This window comes from Jaculus jaculus, chromosome 3 (genome assembly GCF_020740685.1).
Source record: "Jaculus jaculus isolate mJacJac1 chromosome 3, mJacJac1.mat.Y.cur, whole genome shotgun sequence".
NCBI classification, from domain to species: Eukaryota; Metazoa; Chordata; class Mammalia; order Rodentia; family Dipodidae; genus Jaculus; species Jaculus jaculus.
Genome location: NC_059104.1, coordinates 75,410,599 through 75,432,300, shown reverse-complemented (window position 1 = coordinate 75,432,300; position 21,702 = coordinate 75,410,599). Strand labels below are relative to the sequence as shown.

The following is a 21,702-nucleotide window of genomic DNA, read 5'->3' as shown; positions in this document are numbered from 1 at the left end:
TAGCAGGTCATCCAGAGTTATGTAGCAAGACCTTGTCTCAAGAAACCAACTCACACCTTCACTTCCAAGCCTGTTGAGCTGCTTACATGGCCTCCTTCCTTCCTGTGAAACCACACTAAAGGCTTCTATTCACGCTTGCCTCTCATTCCTTCTGCTTCCTGACCACATAAAACACTGTGGTGGTCTTGGATAGCATGGCATGCCCTCTCCCTTAGGAAGTGAGTGTAACAAACTTTTCTTTCAAGCCACTTGTCTTGGTGTCCATCATGTTATCATACTAGAGTAACATAAATCCCAGGTACTTCTTAAAATAGTGTAGGGGGAGGGGACCTTCCAGAGGTTTCCCAGAGGGGCCAGAACTCCCCTAAGAGAAGATTTGGGCCCAAGTGACACAAGAATGACCACACTGGCAGGGGTGGATATCTGGTTGCCAAGATCAGGCAAGGTTATGGAAGGATAGGGCTCACCCTTGTGCACAGCAAGGAGTGGTGCGAGGCTGCTCTGGTGCCAAACAGTGATGAGCAACGTCCAGGGCAGCACGATGAGGACAATCGCAAGGATGTCCCGTCTCTTCGGCATCTCCAAAGCTTGCTGCACCCACGGCTCCTCATTACCTGAGCGGTGGCAAGGTCAGGAGAGGGCGGCCATGGAGCGCCGGCAGCACAGGGGAGAAAAGAATAGGCATGGGCCTGCCGGCCAGGCTCAGGGAGACAGAAGCTGAATGCTGGCCTGCAGGTCTCATCAGCACTCACACCCACCCATTGTGGAAGCTTGTAGAGTCCAGCCAGATGGGAGTCTGCGAAGGGACAGTTGTCGTTGGCAGTGTCAGGAACCCTCAGAAGTGGACACCTGCAAGAGAGAGCAGTAATGGATGGCCAGAGACCTAGGCATGTACCACAGAGGCTGGCCCACTCTGGATTTACAACATTGTATTTCTATTAGGATATCCATCTCCTTAGGGGGCAAATTTACCCGCAGGGTGAATTAGCCTTTGTAATTTCCTTGGCACAAGGACAGGGCCCACTTATAAGGGCAGTAGGGTGCAGGGGCTAAAGACACAGGCTTCAGAGACACTTGCTTTGGTTTAACCCCCAATTTATTTTGCAGGAACTTGGCCTTTAACATATTCCATTAGCTGTGTACCATAGTTCTTCATCTATCTATTGGACCCCTACTCAGAATTCAATGAGCAAACACTCATGAAACCCTTAGCATGGCTCCTGATGAAAGTCTATCAGAAATGCTAGCTACTATGATGTCCAAGTTTTTGGCAGTTTATTCATAGCTTGGGTACAGGATCAGAATTAGGAAGCTTCCTACAAGGATAGGCAGAGTTGTTTAAGGTTGGACACTGTGAGGAAATATCCTAAGTGCCCTCCTCTGTCCATGCCTATAATCCACTTCCTTGAAGGATGAACTTCAGGTGCTGGGTGGAGTATCCATGAGGAGAGGGGGTGGTCTCTATGGGGGCTGCCATGTTGTGGGAAGACACTTATTCAAAAATGGCAACAGCAAGGGCACTAGGAAAGGCACTCCATTGTGAGGAGAATGAGCTCAACTGGATTTTGTTCTTGGTTCTGCTGAGGATCTCCTGGTGGCCACCTCACCTGCTCTCTCCTATGTAAGGAGAGTTAAGTGTAGCCATATAATGGCCTCCTTGGGAGAAAACACATACTCTTCTTCTCTTCCTTCCCTCACTACTGATCTGAGCTCTACGCAGATATTGCTGGGCTGGTGCCTGGGTGGAGGGGGATACTCAGTAACCTGGCCAGCCCTTGATATGTTTGCTATCTCAGAATCCATCACTACAAGGTAGTGAAACTCTTCTGAGGTCACACCTCCTGCTCCAGCCCTATTCTACTTGTGCTTTCCGTCTTTGCCATGGCATCTTAGTGTGCTTTCTTCTTCATCAATCTTCTCCTGATGTCTTCTGGAAAAACAAGTTTGGCTTTTCACTTAAGAGCACTGTGCTATCCTGGGTTAGCTAGAACTCCTTTCCCAGCTCTTCCCATGAAAGGCCTATTGCCTTCAGGAACAGGTTGGGAACATATGGTGTCAGCCACCCCTAATTCCTCAGGGAAATGGGATACTGGTGTTACATGCCACAGGAAAAGACCAGTGGTAGGAGACCCAGTAGGGCTATATGCTGAGATGTGTGCAGTATCATCTTCTGCTACTCCTCTTGGATATGGGCTTGTCCCCTCTGAAACTCACATTTAAGCTTGGCACAGAACATGGGGCCTATAGGAGCTGATTACTTCTTCTTTGAAAGTTTTTATAAGGCAAGTTTACCCTTCATACTTTGTCTCTTCCACAGTTGTCCCCTTGCCCTTCTGCTTCCTCCATGAGCAGCAGACCATGCATTTGGATTTCCAGCCTCTAAAACCTCAGGCAGCTTTTCTTCATAAATAATTTGGTCTCAGGTGTTCTGCTAAGGAACAGAAAACAGACCAACAGAGGGAGGCCAGGCCTGGCTAGGACTTCCAAAATGTCTTCTTTGCAAATGGCTTGGGTGAAGGTTCTGAATCCAGATTAGGAAAGTAAAGGAAAGAAGGCAGGTGCCACACCCCCTCAAGTCTGAGTGTGGTGCTTTTCTGCTTTTAGTCTTCCTTCTGGGCATCTGCTTTGTGTTATGTCTTGCTCAGTATCATTCAGGTCTGCTGAGACTCTTGGTCATGGTAATCAGCTTTCCTATAATATTCATGGTGTCCAGACAAACAATATTAATGCTTTCCATACATCTGCTCTGTGCTGTACTAACAGCCAACCAGTGGGGCAGGTACTGTTGCATCTTTACTTACAGTTAGATTCACTGAGGTTAGATGGGCAAGGAATTTGCCCTGGGTTGGAAACAGGAAATGGTGAAGCCAGAATTAGATGGAGGCCATGTGGTTCTATGTTGTCAATTGGACAAATGGCTCTATGCTATCAAATGGACAAGTACCACTAGAGTAGGGAGAAGGGACAAAGAAGGACAAAGGATACCAGTATGGTACAGGGAGCCATGGGGAGTGTATGATCCCATCCCATATTTTAGTTAGTTAGTTAGTTAGAGGGTGTTAGGGGAAAGGGGTAAAAAGGGGATAAGATAGGAGATATCTCTGTAGTGGTCAAGTGTCTGTTGCATTTATGGCTCCTCACTCTTGTTCACATATGCCCCTGAACGATCCCAGCAACAACTGGCAAGTATAGGTGTGAGGAGTCTCCCCCCACCTTGTGTGTTCTAGCATTCTGTAAGCAAGACTATACTGCAGGTACAATGGGTGAGGCCCAATACAGAATGGCCATTGGATGAAAAGCAGGAGCTAAGGCAATGGCATGCAGGGCATGTCTCCAAGGTATCTGGTCCCATTGCTTATCTTCCTTGACTCCTATCTTTATCTTTAAAGCATGGAAATTAGCTGGAAGAATTCTAATGAATTTTCAGTTTCTGTTATTTTAACAACTTGAGGCTATGTTCACTGGGACCTATGAAGGTGAAGGAAAGTCCTACATGAAGCATGTGGGGTCCAGTTGTATATCCACACCAGATTCAGGACAAGAGAGCCACCATAATAGCTCCCCATGAAATTAATGAAAGCCCATAGAGACTGGCATGGCTGAAGATACTTACCAAAGATTTATCTGTGAGCTTTGGATGAGAAGTAAAGAATGCTAGGACTCAGATGGAAAACTTTAACATTTAAGGTTGGTGTAACAAATCAGGCTGGACAGCCCAGAAAAACTAGTCTGAGAGAACTATAATGGTATGTGAGATGGGCTTAAAGCTGGCCAATTCTACAAGGGCAGAAACTTTTTTTTTTTTCTGAACCCACAAGTGTTGGGGTGAATGCTTCAGCAATGTCTCTTGTCCCTGAAGATGGGCTTAGGGAATTCCATTTGACAAATATTATTTGTGCATATTGAGCAAGGCAACGTTCTGAGTTAGATCTATTATCAATGCAGTGAGGAAGCAGGGCCTTTCCCCTGGCATCTATCTCCCAGTCAGGAGGGGAGGAAAGACTTTACGCAGGTCACTCCAAGGCAGGTGATTGGTGAGGTGTACATATTTAACAGTTGTGTATACATGTGTATGACAGACTGGTCACAAGCTCAGGATCTCAGTGCACCACCTATGTGTGGAGGATGAGCAAAACCTTTTTACTCAGAAGGGCTGTGGTGCAGTTAACTGCTCAATCAGAAACCCCATGAAAGCAAAGGTCTTCCAGAATAGTACAAGCATCCCATACACACTTCAGCATGCAGAAGTAAGTTCCTCCACTCCTGCTCAGGACTCATGGACTTCCACTGCAGCTTTGTGTGGGAATACTCATCCATTTTCTTATGCATCTGGGCTTTTTGCTCCTCTGCACAGGTCTCTCAGCTGAGGTGACCCAGGACAAACTTCCAGATCTCCTGCCCCAGACCAGGGCTCAGACCACCTCCCCAGAAAAAATCCAGTTCAACTAGGAAACTTGCTGTAATGGCAGCCCTTGGAACCCATGTGGTGGGCCTACAACTCCTCTGGTGACTTGATTAGCCACCCCCACAACTGGCCACAGCCCCAGCACCATGCAAGAGATGATCAGGAAGCCAGGTTCAGGCTAATTCCGGGGTGTTGGGGAGGAGGTTCCTTGGTGTGTGGCTGCAGGATTCCCTGAAAGAAGTTTGTCACTTGGGAGAAGCTGCTCAAGGTGGTGGAGAAAGCAAGCCAAGTGTCTCAAGTGGTGCAAGGAGCTGGAGAGGGTGAAAGACAGGACAGAGATGGAAGTCCTGCCAGGAGCAGGTCAGGAGCTGGTAGCAGCTGAGGACACTGGCAGCGTGTCCTGCAGTGGAAGGGAAGGGCAGGCAGGGAGTTTCCAGCCTGCCTCAGACTGACAGATGGACTTGAGTTCCTCCAGGCTCACAGAGAAGGCAGAGGGTCATGGAGGGAGCCAGGCTCTGCACCTCTCCTGGATTCTGAATAGTGGGGCAGTGTGGCTGCACTGTGCTAATGACTGCCCAGTAAGGTTGATAGTCTGGGTCAGAGGTGGTTTCCACCTCTGAGGTGGCAGATTTGACTCCACTGGAGTCCTTCTTGGAGAAGAGGATCTGGGTGGGGTCTCCAGTCTCCTCTGTGGGAGCCCAGAGCAGGAGGATATTTGTCCTTCACCATTACAGAATGGCACCTAAGTCTGGGTTCTGACTCATGTTTTCTGACTCTAATGGACACTAACTATATGTAGCCAGATCCTCCCATAGCCATTGTCAAAACCCCACTGGCTTTTGAAGAGTCAGTTGTTTCTTCATTGATGTTTCCCCATGATTGAGAACATGTGATCATCTTTCCAAAATCCAAATGGCCATTGCTGGTCGGCTTTTAGAGAATACACTTTATGGTTTCAAATTGAGGCTACTCCATGGCTGGATGGCATCTGAGAGGACTTTGGCATTGACCTCCAAGTGTCAATCTCATCATAGTAAACACCTTTGATGACTATAATGGCTAGAGGGCTAAAGGGACACTTGTGAACAATCTAAACACGGCACTTGGTACTGGTTCCTGCCTATCTTCACCCAATTTGGAGAATGTTTTTTTTTTTTCTGACTGATCTTATGGGGTCTTTTGAGAACGTTCAATTTAGTTTGCATAGAAACCAAACATGGGCACACTTTTTTGAATAATACTCTATGTGATTATAAGCATTACCATTATAAACAGGTGGAGGACATGTTTCTGACACTGTATACGTGGTGAAACATGGGTTTGGCCTCAGTGAGCAGGAAACCATGCCTGGTACCTTACAGGTACTGGCTGCAGTCAGTGTGCTTTTTGGAATGGAGTACATTAGGCATTTCACTGAATCTGATTGAGGAATGGCTGAAGAAAACTTCTGCTGGGTTGGTTTGGTTGTGGCTCTTAGTGGTAAAGTAACTGCCTAATTTGCAGGAGGCCTTAGGCTTAGTCCCCACTGCCATAAATTAAAAAGTAGTAAATAAATAATAGACAAAACACCATTTGTTTATGTACAGAAGAATATGAACATAACCAGAAACGTGAGACTGAGCCCTGGAGACTCATGGAAGGAGTAAGTCTGTGTACAGGGTCACAACCAGACTCTTAGGAGAAGCGGGGGAATCAGGATGACTAGGAAGGCCCTTGGTCCTCTGAACATGAGAGAGGAAGGTGGCACAAAAAAGGAAGGATGAGGGAGAACTGTGAAAAAGGTAATGCGAGGGGGTATGTTGGCCATCTACCCTTACTCTGGACAGGACCCTTTCCAGGAAGAGGGAGACACAGACTTTGTCCCAGAGATCTACAGGAGCCCCTAATAGGATCAAGGGATTAGTATTGATTCTGCAGGCACTGCTCAGGAAAAGCCTGGTGCCAGAGCTAATCAGCTTGCAGCCCAGTTAATCCATACCTCATTAACCCAGCCCCAGGGCTCCAGCCCACAGCACTGCTGCACTGGTCCCACACAGCTCTTCCTGGGGTAGAGGTGGGCAGGACAGAGACATGAGCTCTGCCCCATGTGCCATCCCCCAAATTATATAGGGGGCCTTTAGGATATCCTGCTCTTCACTCATAGGGGAGGACCAGAGGGAAGGGAAAGGAGTTCTTCAAAGGTTCCATGCTAAATCCTACACTGGCTCAGTGGTGTGTCCATTTTTACAAAGTCTAGCCCTTTGGTCATAATAGCTCTGTGAAAGGCAGGGAGACTTTCCTCTCATTTTTCATAAGAGGACATGGGGCTTAGAGAGGCTATATAATGGGCTCAACCCCCAGTGTGAGATATAGGCCGGGTCATGGATTCTGTTGCTGCCTCTCATGCTCAGGCTGCCTTCTTTCTATAGATTGTTTCTGGCTTGCTTGGTCTACTCTTGGGCCTAACTTCTAAAGACTTCTTTCTCCTCTGCAAGAAGCTATGAAGCTCCCAAGACTCCTCCCTCTGCCTGAGGAGGAGAGGAAGGCCTGGACCAGCAGCCTGCCTTGGAGCCTGACTCCTGCCAGCTGGCACTGTGGTCGCTTTGATAGGAAGGGCTGCATGGAGTCCAGATCTCCCATCATCTTGTTTCCTTCCAGCTGGGAAATCTAGTTGAGGACTCCAGGCATAAGTAAGTATTACATCAGCCCAGATTTGGTGTAAATAATACTCTTATACTTTGCTTTGCTTTGAGTCCAACAATGTACAAAAAATATGATTCAATGAATATTTTTGGGTAATTCCTTTGTTTCTCTTTTCTAGAAATAGCCTTTGCACTGGATTTGGATTATGATTTTGTGAAAAATGAAACTGAGTTTTGTTTTAGCATAGTTCTTTGCAAGTACAAGTTCTTTGTAGTTCATGACAAAAATTTAGATAGAACAAATACTGGCAACAGATAGGCTTCCTGAAAACACCTGGGGTCATGCAGTGAGTAGTCTGCTGGCCAGCTGTACATTGGTTATTCACTCACCCCAGAGCCTCTGGGTTGAAGGACTTAGATCAAACATCCATGCCTTGTCTTGTGTCCATCACACGTCCCTGCTCTTTGTTGGGGAGGTATAAAAAAACAAGCAGATGGTCTACTGCTTGGTTCTCCAGTATGAGCAGAAACAGACAGGGTGTGACACCTGGGGAGTTGGTGCAGACCTGAAGATAGAAGATAGACCTGAAGCAGACCCATGGAGGAGCTCCAGGGAAGAGCTACCATGCAATTGGGGCACAAAAGATGGTGCCAAGGGAAAGATACTGCTGTGTAGCTGAGTTGGGGAAGCAGACCCTGAAAAGAACCCCATGGACCAACCTCAGGTCAGAGAGAGGCTTGGTTTTAGAAAGAGGCACTTCCTCCAGCTCCTTGGCCCTTTTCTCCTTCTTCCCATCCTCTTCCCTGGGCCACTAATGAATGCCATACCAGTGTTTGGAAGAGAATGCCACCATTCCTGAGACAATTCTATTCATTTGTATTATTACCCAACATATTACCACGTATAGGGGTCTTAAAACAGCACACATTTGCCTAGTTCTGTGTCAGGAGTCCAGGATTGGCTTCACTTGGTCTCAGCAGATGTAAGTGATTGGCTGGTTGAATTCTTATCTTGGGGGATTAATCAAGGAAGAATCTGCTACCAAGCTCACTCAGGTTGTTGAAAGAACCTGCTGAGGTCACAGCTTCTTATTTTCTAGAGCCCTATGCACCTCATAACACCCTCCTACTCAAAACTTACTGTACCAAGCAAGCAAGAGGAGACTATAGAGCAGATTGGAGATTCTGTAGGCATAATGCAAACACAATGACACTGTGGGAATGGCAGCCTTGTTTTATCAAATTCTACTGATTACAGGCTAGTGACAGGGGCCACCTATATCCCAGAGGAAGGGATTATACAGACACATGAACATCTGAGTTAGACACCATGAAGAATGCCTTAATCTGCCTACAACCAGCAGGTGGGCCTCCCCTGTCTCTCGGTCTCCTTAGTTCTTGCTCAATGCCCACAGCTCCTGAGGGTGATAACATGGCCTGCTATCACCTCTCCCATCTTTCTCTTACTATCTTGTGTTCAGGAAGCATGATCCATGGAGGGAAAGTGCAATAGTTGAAAGTCCTAGGCATCCTACAAGCCTCCTACAAGCAAGGGGACTTTTAAAATTTCCATTTTTCCCCACAGTGACATGGAAATACAGTGGTGCTTCCTCAGATAGGTTATTAGTTTAAAAAAATCAGCATGAACTATTTGGCATGTCCCCAGATCCTCCTTATTTCTGCATCTGCTGAGTCAGCATATATGTGTCGGCCCCAGGTTTGGGGCTGCCTCTTTCCAATACTGATCTAGTGCAGGTCTTTGCCCTCTGGCCTCCACAGTGGTCTGACTCCTGCCCTTCCCCTCAGCTCTGAATAGCCACTCCCCCAACCCCCATGGGCCTACCCTAATGACTTGTTCCTGCTCAGATCTCTTTTGCACCTTCCCTGATAGCAGCCTATTCCTCCAGGCACTCAAGATTCTCTGCTCTCTGCCTCATCCCATTGCACCAGCGGCACATCTGTTCCCAGCCACCTCCTTCCTTCCCTGGTCCCTGCTCTTCTTTTGGTAGTACTTCTGAGATCTCTGGCAGCAATGGACCTGCCCTGATCCTACCCACAGCCAGGGTCATACCCAGTTCTAGGGAAAGTGGCTCGTAAACTGAGTTAAGATGCTCCAGGAACAAACCAAGCCCTTGTAAGTCTCCCTTAAACTGAAAATATTTTTCTCTGCTGTGTTCTCCACCCTGTGTGCTCCTCTTTGCAAGGTCTCTTCTATTGCTTTGCATGCTAGGGCTGGGTACCCGCACCTGAGTGGGCTGTCATAGACCCTGGGCATTAGAAGTCTCAGTATCAGTTTGGCCACTGAATCCCTTTCCCCTCTTACCTACTGACCTCATGATGGGATGTCATCTGGCAAAGGTGTCTCAGGTCCTGCCCTTCTAGATGTGGTATTTATAATTCAGTTTCTTTCTTCTAACACAAAGAGGCTGCTGGGAAACCACAAAATGTCTCTTGAGTGCTTTTGGAGGACAAGGGCTCTCTTCTTGACATACATGTGCATGCACATGTGTGCTCAGTCCCAGCAATCTGAGTGAGAGCACACAGTCATGGTTCAGTTTTGGTTATTGCTTCAGAATCTTCTTGAAGATTTTTTATGATCATGTTCCCATTGGAATGACAAGATATCTCAGGTGCCCTTGGTTTCTGTGATAGTTTATGTGATCAATTTGACAGGACCTGTGAGGAATTATGTAGACCAGGTTAGCCTCTGTGTATGTTGTAAGGAATTATCTTGACTAGGCTAATTAAGGTGTGAAGACCCACCTTCACTGTGGGTGGATGACACCAATTCCATGGACTGGAGTCCTGCACTACATGAAGAGGAGAGAGCTGGCTGAGCACCACTCAGCATTCACTTTTCTGTTCTCTCCCTGCTAGTGTGATGATGTGATTCTAGTTTCCTGCTCTTGCCATCTTTGACTCACCACAATGGACCTCTCTCTGCTCTTTGGAAATGTAAGCCCACATAAAACCTTCCTCTTTTCAACTGATTTTTATCAGGTATTTTGTCCCATTCATGTGAGTTTAGTAATACACATCCAATGCTCACATTTAGGACTATGGGTGGGATGAGAGCTTGCTCTTTCTGTAGTGCCTGGGTAGGAGGCATGTCCCCAAATAAACACTACTGCTAATGGCTCACACTTCATAGTGTTTGGATTCTAAAACATTGCCACATTAGTTAACTCAGGTAATCATTGACCTTATAATCCCAAAGCTCTGTCTTTGTTATACATGAAGAAACTGAGGCACAAGGGGTTTCACAAATGTCCAGTGATCAGCAGTGTGATACTGTTATATCGCTCTTCACCAAGGTCTGCTGCTGCTTTCCTTCTGGGGCAGTCATTTGCCTAAGGCTGACTGGTTTACCCCTCTAGCTCAGTGGCAAGGGCAAAGAGAGTTCCTCCTGGTTGGGTGCTTAAGATGCATGCTCAGATGGCAGCTAAGACTCCCCTGCTCTTGGTTCATCTTGTGTGGCCTTATGATTATTTTATCCAAAGTAGGGCAGGTTTGAAGGTGTGATCAGGTGGTAAAACTTTTTCAGAGGAGCCATTGAATCAACCACAGGTCGATTCTTTGACCATACTGGAGAACAGTGGGCATCAGGCTCCTGAACCAGGGCCCATTACCAACCCTTGTGCACATCCTGGGTATGTGAGTGAGTACTGAGTGAAGATAGGTATTTCTTCCACTGCCCCTCTCAAGGTAGGTCTCTAACCCTGCCCATGTTCAACATTTATGAGTTGGCAAACCCAAATGACTGTTTCTCCTTTCACATTATGAGCTCTGCGAATAAGCAAGTCTGACTTGCTCCTATTAGAAGCACCCTCACATCTTTCACCTGCCCCACCTCTCCTTGCTCACTGAAGAAGGCACAGAACTGGCAGTGAGTTTCATCCTAGTGCTTAATAGAGGCCACACCAGGATCTTAGCTCTGCCCTCAAACTCCACATAGAGCTATAGCAAAATGCTTTTTATCTGAGTTCTTTCTTATTTTAGAGACTTTTCCTACTCAGTTAACTGCAAGCTTTAGTGTCTGTGAGAGGCCTGTGGGCTGTTTGGGACCTCTGTGGGTGTCGCTCACCTCCAACTAGTGAACACCTATTGGGTACCACAGGGTACCTGCTTTGAGAGACTAATCCTGTTTTGCTACCAGCAGGCAGCAGGGGCTAGCAGGGGTGCAGCTGTGAATGAAAGAGCAGCAGAAAGATCCTTGTGGGCAGCTGGCTATGAGGGCCTGTCACTTCCTCTTCCAGGCTGCTGTGTACCAACAGAGTCAGAGAGGTCCAGAACCTAGAAATACTGCAGTACCCCTAACATCCTGGGATTTGGAGGCTGGGAAGAGCACCTCCTTTTCCTTATCACACTGTCAAGACAAGATGACCCTGGCTGTGCCTGGTTGCTAAGCACTGGTTGCAATAAAAGTTTTACATGGTTGGTTGTGTGAGGGTACCCACTCACAGGGTTGAACCTGGCACAAGTGCCTACTTATTGGATCCTTATAAGTCCTGGGGACTGGGACCAAATCAGTCAGAAGGTGGGTCTTGCCCTGGAACTAAGTGTCTGAACCTTGAGTAAGCTAAAACAGTGTGCAGAGCCTCTTTGGCTGGGGCAGAGCTGGGTGTCCCGAGGGAGGGTGGTCAGCTAATACCAGTTTTATTCCCATAGCCCTTCCTACTCTGATGTCATTCAAGGGCACTTTTTGCCTCATTTTCCCTTGGTGCTATTCCTGGGTGAGGGTGTTGGCAAGGTGAGATGGCCCTGAACTTTGTGCCTCACAATACTGTTTTCCACACTCTACAGCCTTTCTTGGTCTCACTTTGTCATGCCCAAGCATCCAAGATGCCCATGTTACAAGAGGCCTTGCCCTGTAAACTGCTGTCCACTTGCTGGGTTTCATTTGCCCCAAGGCCCTGGGCCAGACACAGAATAGAAGCTTTGGCAAGATGGAGAGGAGAACACTTCAGTTCCATCAAGGATCAGCAGCGACTGCCCTTTGGGTTGCTTATTAGCAAGTTCTTTTTCTCTAGTAATAGGTGATGCAGAGACTTGGGCTCTTGGGAGTATAGGCCTATTGGCATGCAATAACATAATTAATGAAGATGGCCTCGGATGAGAGGTGGCTCATGTGTGGGGAAGCACTCTGGCCCTGGTTCTACTTGCTTCTGTTCCCAGAAGGCTCTCCTTACAGGCCCTTTGCAGTGTATACAGCCCTGTTCTACACATTCTCCCTCACAGTCTTGGTCCAGCTATCTTAGGAGGTATGCTGCTTTTTCAGGTTGCACAACTGAGGCTTAGAACTGAAGACCAGATGACAGTGGAGCCCTGGTTCTCTGAGACTCATCAAAGACTGTGTCTTCCTTCTCCTGTCCCTATACAGGCTAATCCTGCAACCCTAACCTCTGAGACATCCAACTACTCTCTCGTTTCAGGGCACTGAAACACACCAGTATGGCTCTAGGGCCATAGATTCCTGGACAAGATCATTTCTTGCCCTTTCACCCCTGGATACAAATTTCTGGGAACTTCATTTTTGCCACTTCCTAACTCTGAGGTTCTGCTACTGCCCAGAGTTGAGGCTCTCCAACTCCTCTGGTATACCTGCCCTGTACCATCAGCTAATCTTACTGACTGGAAACAGTTAATGTGATGGACTTGCAGGGTTTGGGTGAGCATTGCCTACAAATACCTATGAGGCAGGGTGAGCAGCTTGCATGTGCACCTCCCTGCACACACAGCAGGTGTGGCTGTGATAGATGGAGGGAGCCTTAAATCTCAGTCCCACAGGTGGAGATTATGCTGACACTATCTCTGTGTTTATGGACCGTATATCACATGACAAGCTGCAGGGTGGCAATGTGTTACTGATTACCTCCCTGAGATGGAGCCTGAACATCACAAAAGCACACGCCCAAAGCAGACTTGTCTTCAGGTCCCCCAGGCTCCTGGCCCAGGCAATGATTCTTCAAGTAGCAGGCAGATTTTACTCTCAGGACCCCAAGAAGGCAGCAGGGTGGGGAGAGTTTGGCACAGGACATTGATATCTCCATGGCCAGGATGTCTGTGTGGGAGGCTCTTCCCTATGTGCATCCCTTACCTGCTGAGCTGCCCAGGCACTGGGGCTAGGCAGGCCACATTTAGCCTGGGGGAAAGGATGCCCAGGAAGCAAAGAATGTTGGGTTAAGGGAGAAAACAGAGATCTGACTAGGTACCATATAAAATGGACCTCTTTCCTGCTCTGTGTTCCCATGGCACCTGGTATGGAGCTTTTCTTTATGTTCAAATGTATCTACTGAGTCATCCCCAGATCAGCAAGGGAAAGTGGGGAGAATTCACCATTGTTCCAGCACTTTATACTCCATGGCCAGGCAGAAAAGAACTTGTTCACCTACTGACCAGATGCATAAAATATGGCTGTGCATATAGTGGAGTGTTATTTAGCCTTACAAAGGAAGGACAATCTGACAAGTGGTACAACACAGATGAACCTTAAACACATTCCGAGAAGTAAAATGAACCAGTCACAAAAGAACAAACAGTGTAAGATTCTACTCATATGAGGAGTAAGATGCAAGCAAGGGGCTAGGGTGGTAGTGTTTAATTAAGTATAAAGTTTCCAATTTGTAAGATAAAACAATTCTGCAGAGCTGTTGCACAACAATGTGTGATTACTGAAGACTACACTTAAAATTGTTAAGATAGGAAATATGTTATTTGTTTTTTATCATAATTAGTAAAATGGAGCTTGCTATGTACACTGTCCATTTAGACATGGCCCACAAGGATGACCCCAAAGGGTAATAGCTTGAGAGAATTAGGTGTAGCCAGCTTCTTCTGAAGCAGGACTGGCCTGAGCATCCTACATGGTCACAGGTTTGCTGCAGCAGCACCTTTCTGGCTGTTACTTAGGAGGATCACCATGAGGAAGCCAGCACAGGGTATGTGTGAGGTGTGTATCCCTTGGAGGAATGCACACTCACATGCAGCAGCCTGGGTAAGGTAAAAAGATGCAGTAGTAGAAAGCTTGCTTTGAGAGAGTGAGAGGGAGAATTATGAAGAGGAGAAGTTATATCAACAAGTGACGAGTTAGGAATGCAATATGTCAGCTTAAGTTCAGAAATTCTGATGGAGAAAGAAAATCATATGCCCAGAGGATGCTCATGAATACAAGGCTGTTCTAGGGTGGCCGAGGAGTGTGGGTGCTGGGTGGCCAGTCCCTGGCCACTACAAGCATGGTGCCCTCACTGTGTCAGTGTCACTCCTACTCTGAAATCTGTAGATGAGATGAGGAAGACAAAGGGCAGAGAGAACTGACGGGGCAGGGCGACAGTGAGAGGCACTGAGAGGTGCTGAGGGAAAGAGCCAAATATCTGCCAAGATGGCCACAGGGTGGTCTCTCCAAAACACAAGACCCTCTTTGCTGCTGTGTGTGCTGTTCCACTTATCACACATTTCAGGGGAAGATGCTTCTAGAACTAACATCTCTGGAAGCAGCTCTGTTCTGAAAGGGTGTCAGGACATGGTGATGGGAGGTGGCTGAGGAGGATCCTACGAACTTTGGAGTATAGAAAAATGATCCCCAATCAGATACTTGTAGATCTGGGCCAAGAGAAGCAGGACTGCCTCAGAACCAGACCTTATGCTTCGGAATGCTCTGACAGCTCATGTACCTCTGTTCATTAAGAGGACAGACCACTTAATCAGAGGGAGAACAAGGTGTGAGAGGATTTGGGCACAATCTGGGAGGAGGCACTGAGCCACTGTGTAGCATTAGATAAGAGTGGACCATTGTGGACACCTGTTCCCATATCTGCAGAAAGGAAGAAACAGCCTTGAGTCACAAAAGCCATTGCCTGGAGAAGCCTGGAGGGCCAGGCAGGCCAGGGCACTGCTACATGAGTCTGTTGGTAAGTTCTTGTTCCTCAGCTCAGTCTGCTCTCTCTTTACACCTCTAAGGGGTCAGTCCCTGGAATTCTGTAGAGAGGATAATTGGTGTCATTTTCCCATGCCCTTTGTATTTTAGATGAGGAAACAGACATCTCACAAAGTTCTGTCACACAGTGAGTTGCCGTCAGCTGAGATCATTACCTGGATGGAGCTGTATTGCACAGTCAGCTGGGTAGGTGAAAATTGAGTCTTGTCCAGCAAGGGCCTCCCTAGCTGCTGCCCTTTATGGAACTCAGGACCACATCTCCTAGCTTTGCTCCTTTGAAGACCAGGAAAAGCCCTTTAAATCTCTGCATCTCCAGTCAGAAAGATGCTGTATCAGCTGACCTCAGGGTTATTTCAAACCTACAGGCTTAGGAAATTTGTGTGAGAACTGTTCCAATGAAACAGAATTTTCATCTCTCCCACTTCCAGGTAGCAAGTGCATCCCCTTCTTATCTAGCAGTATTTGTTTAAAGTAAGGACACATTTATCTTCTGAGCCACACTCCACCACAGGTGAGGAAATAAAGGTTCTGGAGGGGTTAGCACTGGAGTCAAGGTCATGTGCCAATGGCAGACAGCCTGACCCAGAGCTGCTCAGTAAATGCATCAGTGGATTGTTAAGTAAATGAAGAATATAAATTGCTTTCTATTTTCAAATAAAAAACCACAGAAGCACCAGTTACTGTGCATTCTGCATGATTATTATGATGAACTATGATGACTCACTCCCTTAGCATCTTATTATTGCCCCCATTTTAGGGATGAGAAATTGAAAGCCATGGGCTAGAAAAGAGAACAGCTAGGGTCTGAGTCCAAGAAAAGCTAGTGTGGCTTTAAGGACCATCCCCTACTAATATAGATGTGCAGAGGAAGGGCTGCAGTAGCTGTTGGTTTTAACTTTCTAGGCTGCTTTTGTTTCTATCTTGTCCAATATGGACGCCGCTGACCATAGGTGGCTCGAGAACACTTGACCTGTGGCTAAAATGGGGAGGGACTCCTTTGGGTGCAAGAGGAAGAAGCACACCCCACATTCAGTGTTGGCTCTAACAGGTTCTGAACTATATTCAGTCAAAGGAATACCAGAAGTCTCAATCCTGAAGAGTGGGTCCTGGCCACAGAGGCCAGATCATTCACCTGCCCGAGAAACAAGAAAGAGCCACATGGAGAAAAGACAATGGACCTCTGTCCATCAGCCCACAGCTAGCCAGTGATCTGAGGGAGCCTGGTCTCAAAGTATACAAACACTCATGATCCCCATACATTCTTGTTTTCATTTTATCATTCCTTCACCTTTGTTCCTTCTCCTGCATATGAGCACACGACTGGTCTACACAGTTCCAACACATAGGAAGAGAGGAGTCCTGCTTTGGCTATGAGCTCCCAGCAGGGTACATTATAAGGGCAGTGGCAGAGCCCTAATCCCTGCCAGGCACTTAGTGATGAGCCTGCCTCCCTGTGCTGCTGTCAGCTGTGTGTGTGCAGGGAGCACAGACTCATTTTAATATTGGCCAGAGCTAAACCTCATTAGAAAAGTAAATTGCTATAGCTGCAAGGGGAAAAAAAGTGAGCAATCCACATAAAACTTCCAAAGCTAAATAGAAAACACAGATTTTGGATTGTTTGACACAATATGTCCTCATCAACAGGTGCAGAGCCTGGGACACAGTAGGTACTCAGAGTCAATCCAAGTGAACTGAATTTTGGGTGACTCCTAGCCACTATCTTCTTTTGGCATAGATAATTTGTAGGTACACTGAGTATTTGTGAGTTTCATGATTTTATTTATTTATTTATTGTTCGAGGTAGGGTTTCACTTTGGTCCAGGCTGATCTGAAATTAACTACATATGTAGTCTCAGGGTGGCCTCGAACTCATTGCGATCCTCCTACCTCTGCCTCCTGAGTGCTGGGATTAAAGGTGTGCACCACCATGCCTGGTCGAGTTTCATGAATTTTTTAGACAGCCATTAGCTGACATAAGTGTGATAATTACAATTAAAAATAAGTAGACATGAAAATATCATTCTTTCTATTCTTTAGCAGAAGGATGCTCTATGTTATTTGGTCGTGGACTAGAAAGGACTGGGTCCAGCTCAGTTTGCAGGTCACATGGTGTAAGTGTGAATGCAATCAGTCAGGGCTTGCCAGGCCAGAGCCCTGCAGCTATCAGTTCTAGAGCAGTTCAGGTTCCAGGAGAGTAGTGGGTAGGCAGAAGAATGTATAAAATAAGTTAAATTAACATTCATAGCATTTTTACTGTAAAGCAGTCTGTTGAGATGAGGGTTCCCCAATTTACACTTTCAGGAAACCAGGACCCAGAGGGTTCTTTCTCCCCAAAGTCTACTCAACAGTTGATAAAGGGACTAGCATATGGGACCTCAGGTAGCCTGGCTGGAGGACTGTTCCTTCTGTACTATGTCCATGTCATTTTACGAGCCTTCAGGGAATATCTCCAAGGATTTTCTTGCCTACAGGCCTGGTGTGGAAGGCACAGTGTAGAGAAGGTTTCTTCTCTTTCTTCAGAGGTGTCAGGCTTTCCCAGGCTCTGCCTCCTCCAGCACACTGCATTTCAGAACCAGGTGGGGTAAATTAGGGCTACAAAGTGACTAGTCCAGAGAACAAGGGGTTACCACAGCAGGAGAGTTTCTTTCAAAAATCCCTGAACATTTTACTCTACATAGCACAGTCTATCCATCAGGGCATTCCTCAGTAAACTGTCCAGCAGCTCCACAGAAGGGCTTCTAGCAAGAAAGGTGAATGACAATTTCAGAAGGCTGGTGACTTACACAGGATGGCTTTGCCTGCCCTAACTTTCTTGCTGTGCCTTTTTCTGAGGTCTCACTGTCATTGCTGGTCACGGGCTCTGGTTTCTCCATTTGCTGAAGCCTTGCCTCTCCTCCAGTTCTCACTGAAAGGAGCACCCTGGCAATTTATTTCTGCTTTCCTGTCACGTAGACCCACCAGACTCCCTAACCCAGAGCCCATTTCCCTGGTTAGTACATCCTCCTCAATGTTGGTCTTACTCTTGTACAGCTCCCTACTAGCCTCAGTTTGTCTGGGCTTCAGACCATGAAAACACAGGAGGATTGGTTCTCTCCCCTAAAAACTACTATAGGGGATTCCAAATCTATCCAGAAGCCTGAATGGAAGAAATGGCCTTCCTCCTTTGTGCTGGAGCCCCCTCAGGCTTTAGGTGGAACATCCAAGGTTCTGCTCATTCAGGAGCACATATCTGCCTATCCAACCAAGCTCATGGGAGTTAATGCTTGTGCATGGGATAAGCACCAAGCACCTAGGGAGCCTTAGGGTTCTTGTCCCCATAGTATGTAGGGCACAAATGCATTCACCCTCCTAGTTCTACCATCCTAGCAAGCATTTTTTGCTCCCACTGATAGTTGAGAAGAATGGCATGCAACTCTAGAACCTTCTTGGGTGCTAGGTACTGACTGCACAGAATGGGAGATCTTTTTGAGGGCCTCATAGGGAAGGGTCTTCATTCCATGTGAAAAAGAGAAGATGTGATGTTTTGTCCAAGCAAGGTCAATAATGGCTACCAACTGATCAGATTCTGGAAGGAAGTGTCTCAGCCCTGTAGTGACTCTTGACAGAAGTAGGGAAATGTAAGCTCTTAGAAAACCCAGGAGCGGGCTGGAGAGATGGCTTAGCGGTTAAGCGCTTGCCTGTGAAGCCTAAGGACCCCGGTTCGAGGCTCGGTTCTCCAGGTCCCACGTTAGCCAGATGCACAAGGGGGCGCACGCGTCTGGAGTTCGTTTGCAGAGGCTGGAAGCCCTGGCGCGCCCATTCTCTCTCTCCCCCTCTATCTGTCTTTCTCTCTGTGTCTGTCGCTCTCAAATAAATAAATTAATTAATTAAAAAAAAGAAAGAAAACCCAGGAGCAACAGACCCACAAGAGCTGTGTGTCTGCTATTTCCACACATAACCAAAACCACACATCACATTGTCTATGCTAGGCATGAGGATGTCAACCTCAGTCCTTTGAAACAGTGTATGACAGATAGTACAACCTCAAAGTACCCCTGGGTATCCTACCCAAACTGGTCCCCATACATGCCTAGGGGAAGCCACTGTCAGAAAAAGCTTTTGGGAAGCCCCTGAGCTTCAGCTTGTACAAACCATCAAGCAGTGCATGGCTGCAAATAGGTCTGGCTGGGAGAGAAAAGGGTCAAGACCAAGTTTATATGTGCCTAAGGGGAACAGTGGATCCTGATCTGAGCAGCATGGTAGGAGGCTTTCTCTGAAACTGTTGGATCTGCAGGCTTTTTTTTTTTCTTGCCTCAACTCAGTTTCCTTTTCTGAACTTGCATGCTCAAGTATACAGAGGTGGGTGGTAAACTGGTCTTGCCTTCTTTCTTTTTGCTGCACTCAAGGTCTCAATACTCAATACTCTCAATATCAGCTCAACACCCCCAGAAAAGCTGTGGACCTTGGCTTCCCTGAAAAGGATTAATTTGTCAACACCCTAGTGGAATTGCCTAGTGGTTAGGGTAACTGGTGGTGAGCAGAGATGTATCGGGCAGTACATGGGGGCGAGGAAGGGGTCCTGGCCCCAGATTTATCCAGTGGACCAACAGAAACCACCTGCTGGGGTGGCAGGGGACAAAGGGCGAGAGTGGGGCCAGTTGTGACAAGCTGCTAGGAACCAGCTCTCTCCGTCATCCAGGTCGAATGGGGCAGGCAGCGTCCAGATTTTATTTCACAAACCCTCAGCGACAGGCCCTACCAGCCCCACTGCCCCCACTGCCCCGACTGAGCACACCACACATACACCACACACGCGCGCGCGCACAGGCGGCGCGCGCTCTCGGGCCGACATGGCGTGGGTACTGATGGGGACGCATAAAGGGGCTCTGTGCTCGCGGCGGGACACTGACCTGCGGCTGCGAGACAGAAGCGTCCCAGGCGCGGTCCATCGCGGGCGGCGGCCCTACGCCCCGGCTCCGGCGTCCCCAGGCTGATGCCCAGGGCGGCGTGCGTTTCCTTCCCGGGGGGTTTTCGGGCTCTGCGCCCTCGGGGGCCACTTCATAGCCACGGGCCCACTCGCCCGCAGCCCCGGCCCGGCCCCGCTGGCCCGGCTCGGTTCCTAAGGGGCTCAGCGAGGATGGGTCCGGGAGCCCGGGAGCGAGCGGGAGGTGGGGCGCGGCACCCCGAGATGCCAGGAGCGGGGGCGCGGGGCGGCGGAGCGCGCGGCCGGAACCCAGAGAACCCGCCGGCGCGCGGTGCCCTCGGCGCTGGCGGCGGCCGCGGATGCGCGGTGCGACCACGGCTGTGACAGCGCCTCCCGCCCCGCCCCCGCCCCGCCCCCGCCCTGCGAGCGCGGGCGCGGGCGCGAGCTGCCCGCGGGCTCCGCGCCGTCACGGTCGGTGCCAACCTCGCGGCCTGAGGCGGCGACTCCGAGACCCCTCTCCGAGACTGGTATCACCTCCGGCCCCGCTGCCACCCTCTACGCGGAGCTGGCCAGGCTTAGGGTGCGGGGGCGTCTGCGGGCGAGGCCCAGCTCACCCCGAACTCGGCTTGTGGGAGTTAAAGCAGGGGCCTGCTCACACGCCCAGCCCACCCCGTGTCCATCCCTCCGCCCTGGCTGCAGGCGTCCAGCTTGGTATCCTCTCTCAAAGGGGGATTGTTTCCGGGCTGGGCTGTTGGGGAGCGGTTTCTGGGACCAAGAGACAAAGCTGGAGAGAAAGAAGGGTAAGGCCCTCTCCTTGGCTTTGGACGCCTGGGAGTGAAAGGGCCTGGGGTATCTACCTAGGGTTACTTGCATGGAGTGGAGCCGGGGTCCTCAGGAGCTGCTGGGATGGCCTCACCAGTAGGCACTAGGCTCCACCTAAAGAAATGTGGAGCTGCTGAGGGACTCTACTCCCTTCCCCCATCCCTGCACTGGCCATTCTGAGGAGGCAGGAGGCACTGCGGGATGCAGAGGCATCCTGAGCTGGTCAATGTGGTATGCCTGTAGGGCAGACAGACCTTCGCTCCAGAGCCCCTGGAACTGGGTGATGGTATTGTGATATGCATAGTGCTACAGCGTACACGTATGCACATGCGTGTATTTGTGTGCAGAGCCTGCATAGCTGGGTAAGGCGGTGTGATGTGGGAGTAGTGTCAGCCTGCATGTGTGCACAACTGTACATGGGTTTATGGGTTTGTGTGCAGAGGCAATGCAGCCAACTAGAGGACGGTTTCTAAGTGCTATTTTGTCTTGCCACAGCCTTAGACTCCTGCTGGTCCTCACCAACACCTGAGGTCAGGACCCTGGCGGTTGTGTCCTGGATCTCTAGAGTGCTTTTCCATTTCCAGAAGCCCTCTCCTGTTATACAGAAGACTTGCCTTCTTTCCTTCTTTTTCATTCTATCAGTAATAAAATCTATCTAAATTTCACCCTCTGGTCCGTGGATTTTTATTTATTTGAGGGGTAGAGGGAGAGGAAGAAAATGGGCATGCCAAGGCCTCTTGAACTTTAGACACATGCACCACTTTGTGCATCTGGCTTTATGTGGGTACTGGGGAATCGGACATGGGTCCTTTGGCTTTGCCAGCAAGTGCTTTAACCACTAAGCCATCTCTTCAGCCCTCGTCTGTGGATTTTAATTCTTTGGATTCATAAGACAAGCACCTTGTGGCCACTGATTTGGTGGATGTTTTGTGTGACCATGACAATCTAGCAACCTAACTCCTTGCTTACAGCCTAACCAAGAACTGAGAAAGCCTATGTCACTCTCAAAGATACCCCA

General features: G+C 48.5%; 1 protein-coding gene and 1 long non-coding RNA gene across 10 annotated transcripts in view; one reads left to right on the top strand and one right to left on the bottom strand.

Moving 5' to 3' along the window:
- Positions 1–20,114, bottom strand: part of B3gat1 (beta-1,3-glucuronyltransferase 1) — a 29,390-nt gene extending 9,276 nt beyond the window's left edge. Inside the window, exons 1-4 of one of the 9 annotated variants that reach the window (XM_045145496.1) lie at positions 19,849–20,113; positions 9,358–9,455; positions 759–849; positions 468–614 (exon numbers count right to left, since the gene is read on the bottom strand). In XM_045145496.1, the coding sequence (XP_045001431.1) occupies positions 468–614; positions 759–762 (151 nt within the window). In that variant the 5' untranslated portion in view covers positions 763–849; positions 9,358–9,455; positions 19,849–20,113. Of the gene's footprint in view, positions 1–467; positions 615–758; positions 850–2,292; positions 2,432–9,349; positions 9,672–19,848 lie in introns of those variants that run through there. The other 8 variants (XM_045145499.1, XM_045145497.1, XM_004665505.2 and 5 more) reach the window with 8 other exon arrangements.
- Positions 20,115–20,330: 216 nt separating this feature from the next.
- LOC123459350 lies at positions 20,331–21,349 on the top strand. Its single transcript, XR_006636238.1, has 2 exons — positions 20,331–20,662; positions 21,180–21,349. It is a non-coding gene; the product is annotated as an uncharacterized LOC123459350 (long non-coding RNA).
- Positions 21,350–21,702: the final 353 nt, after the last annotated feature.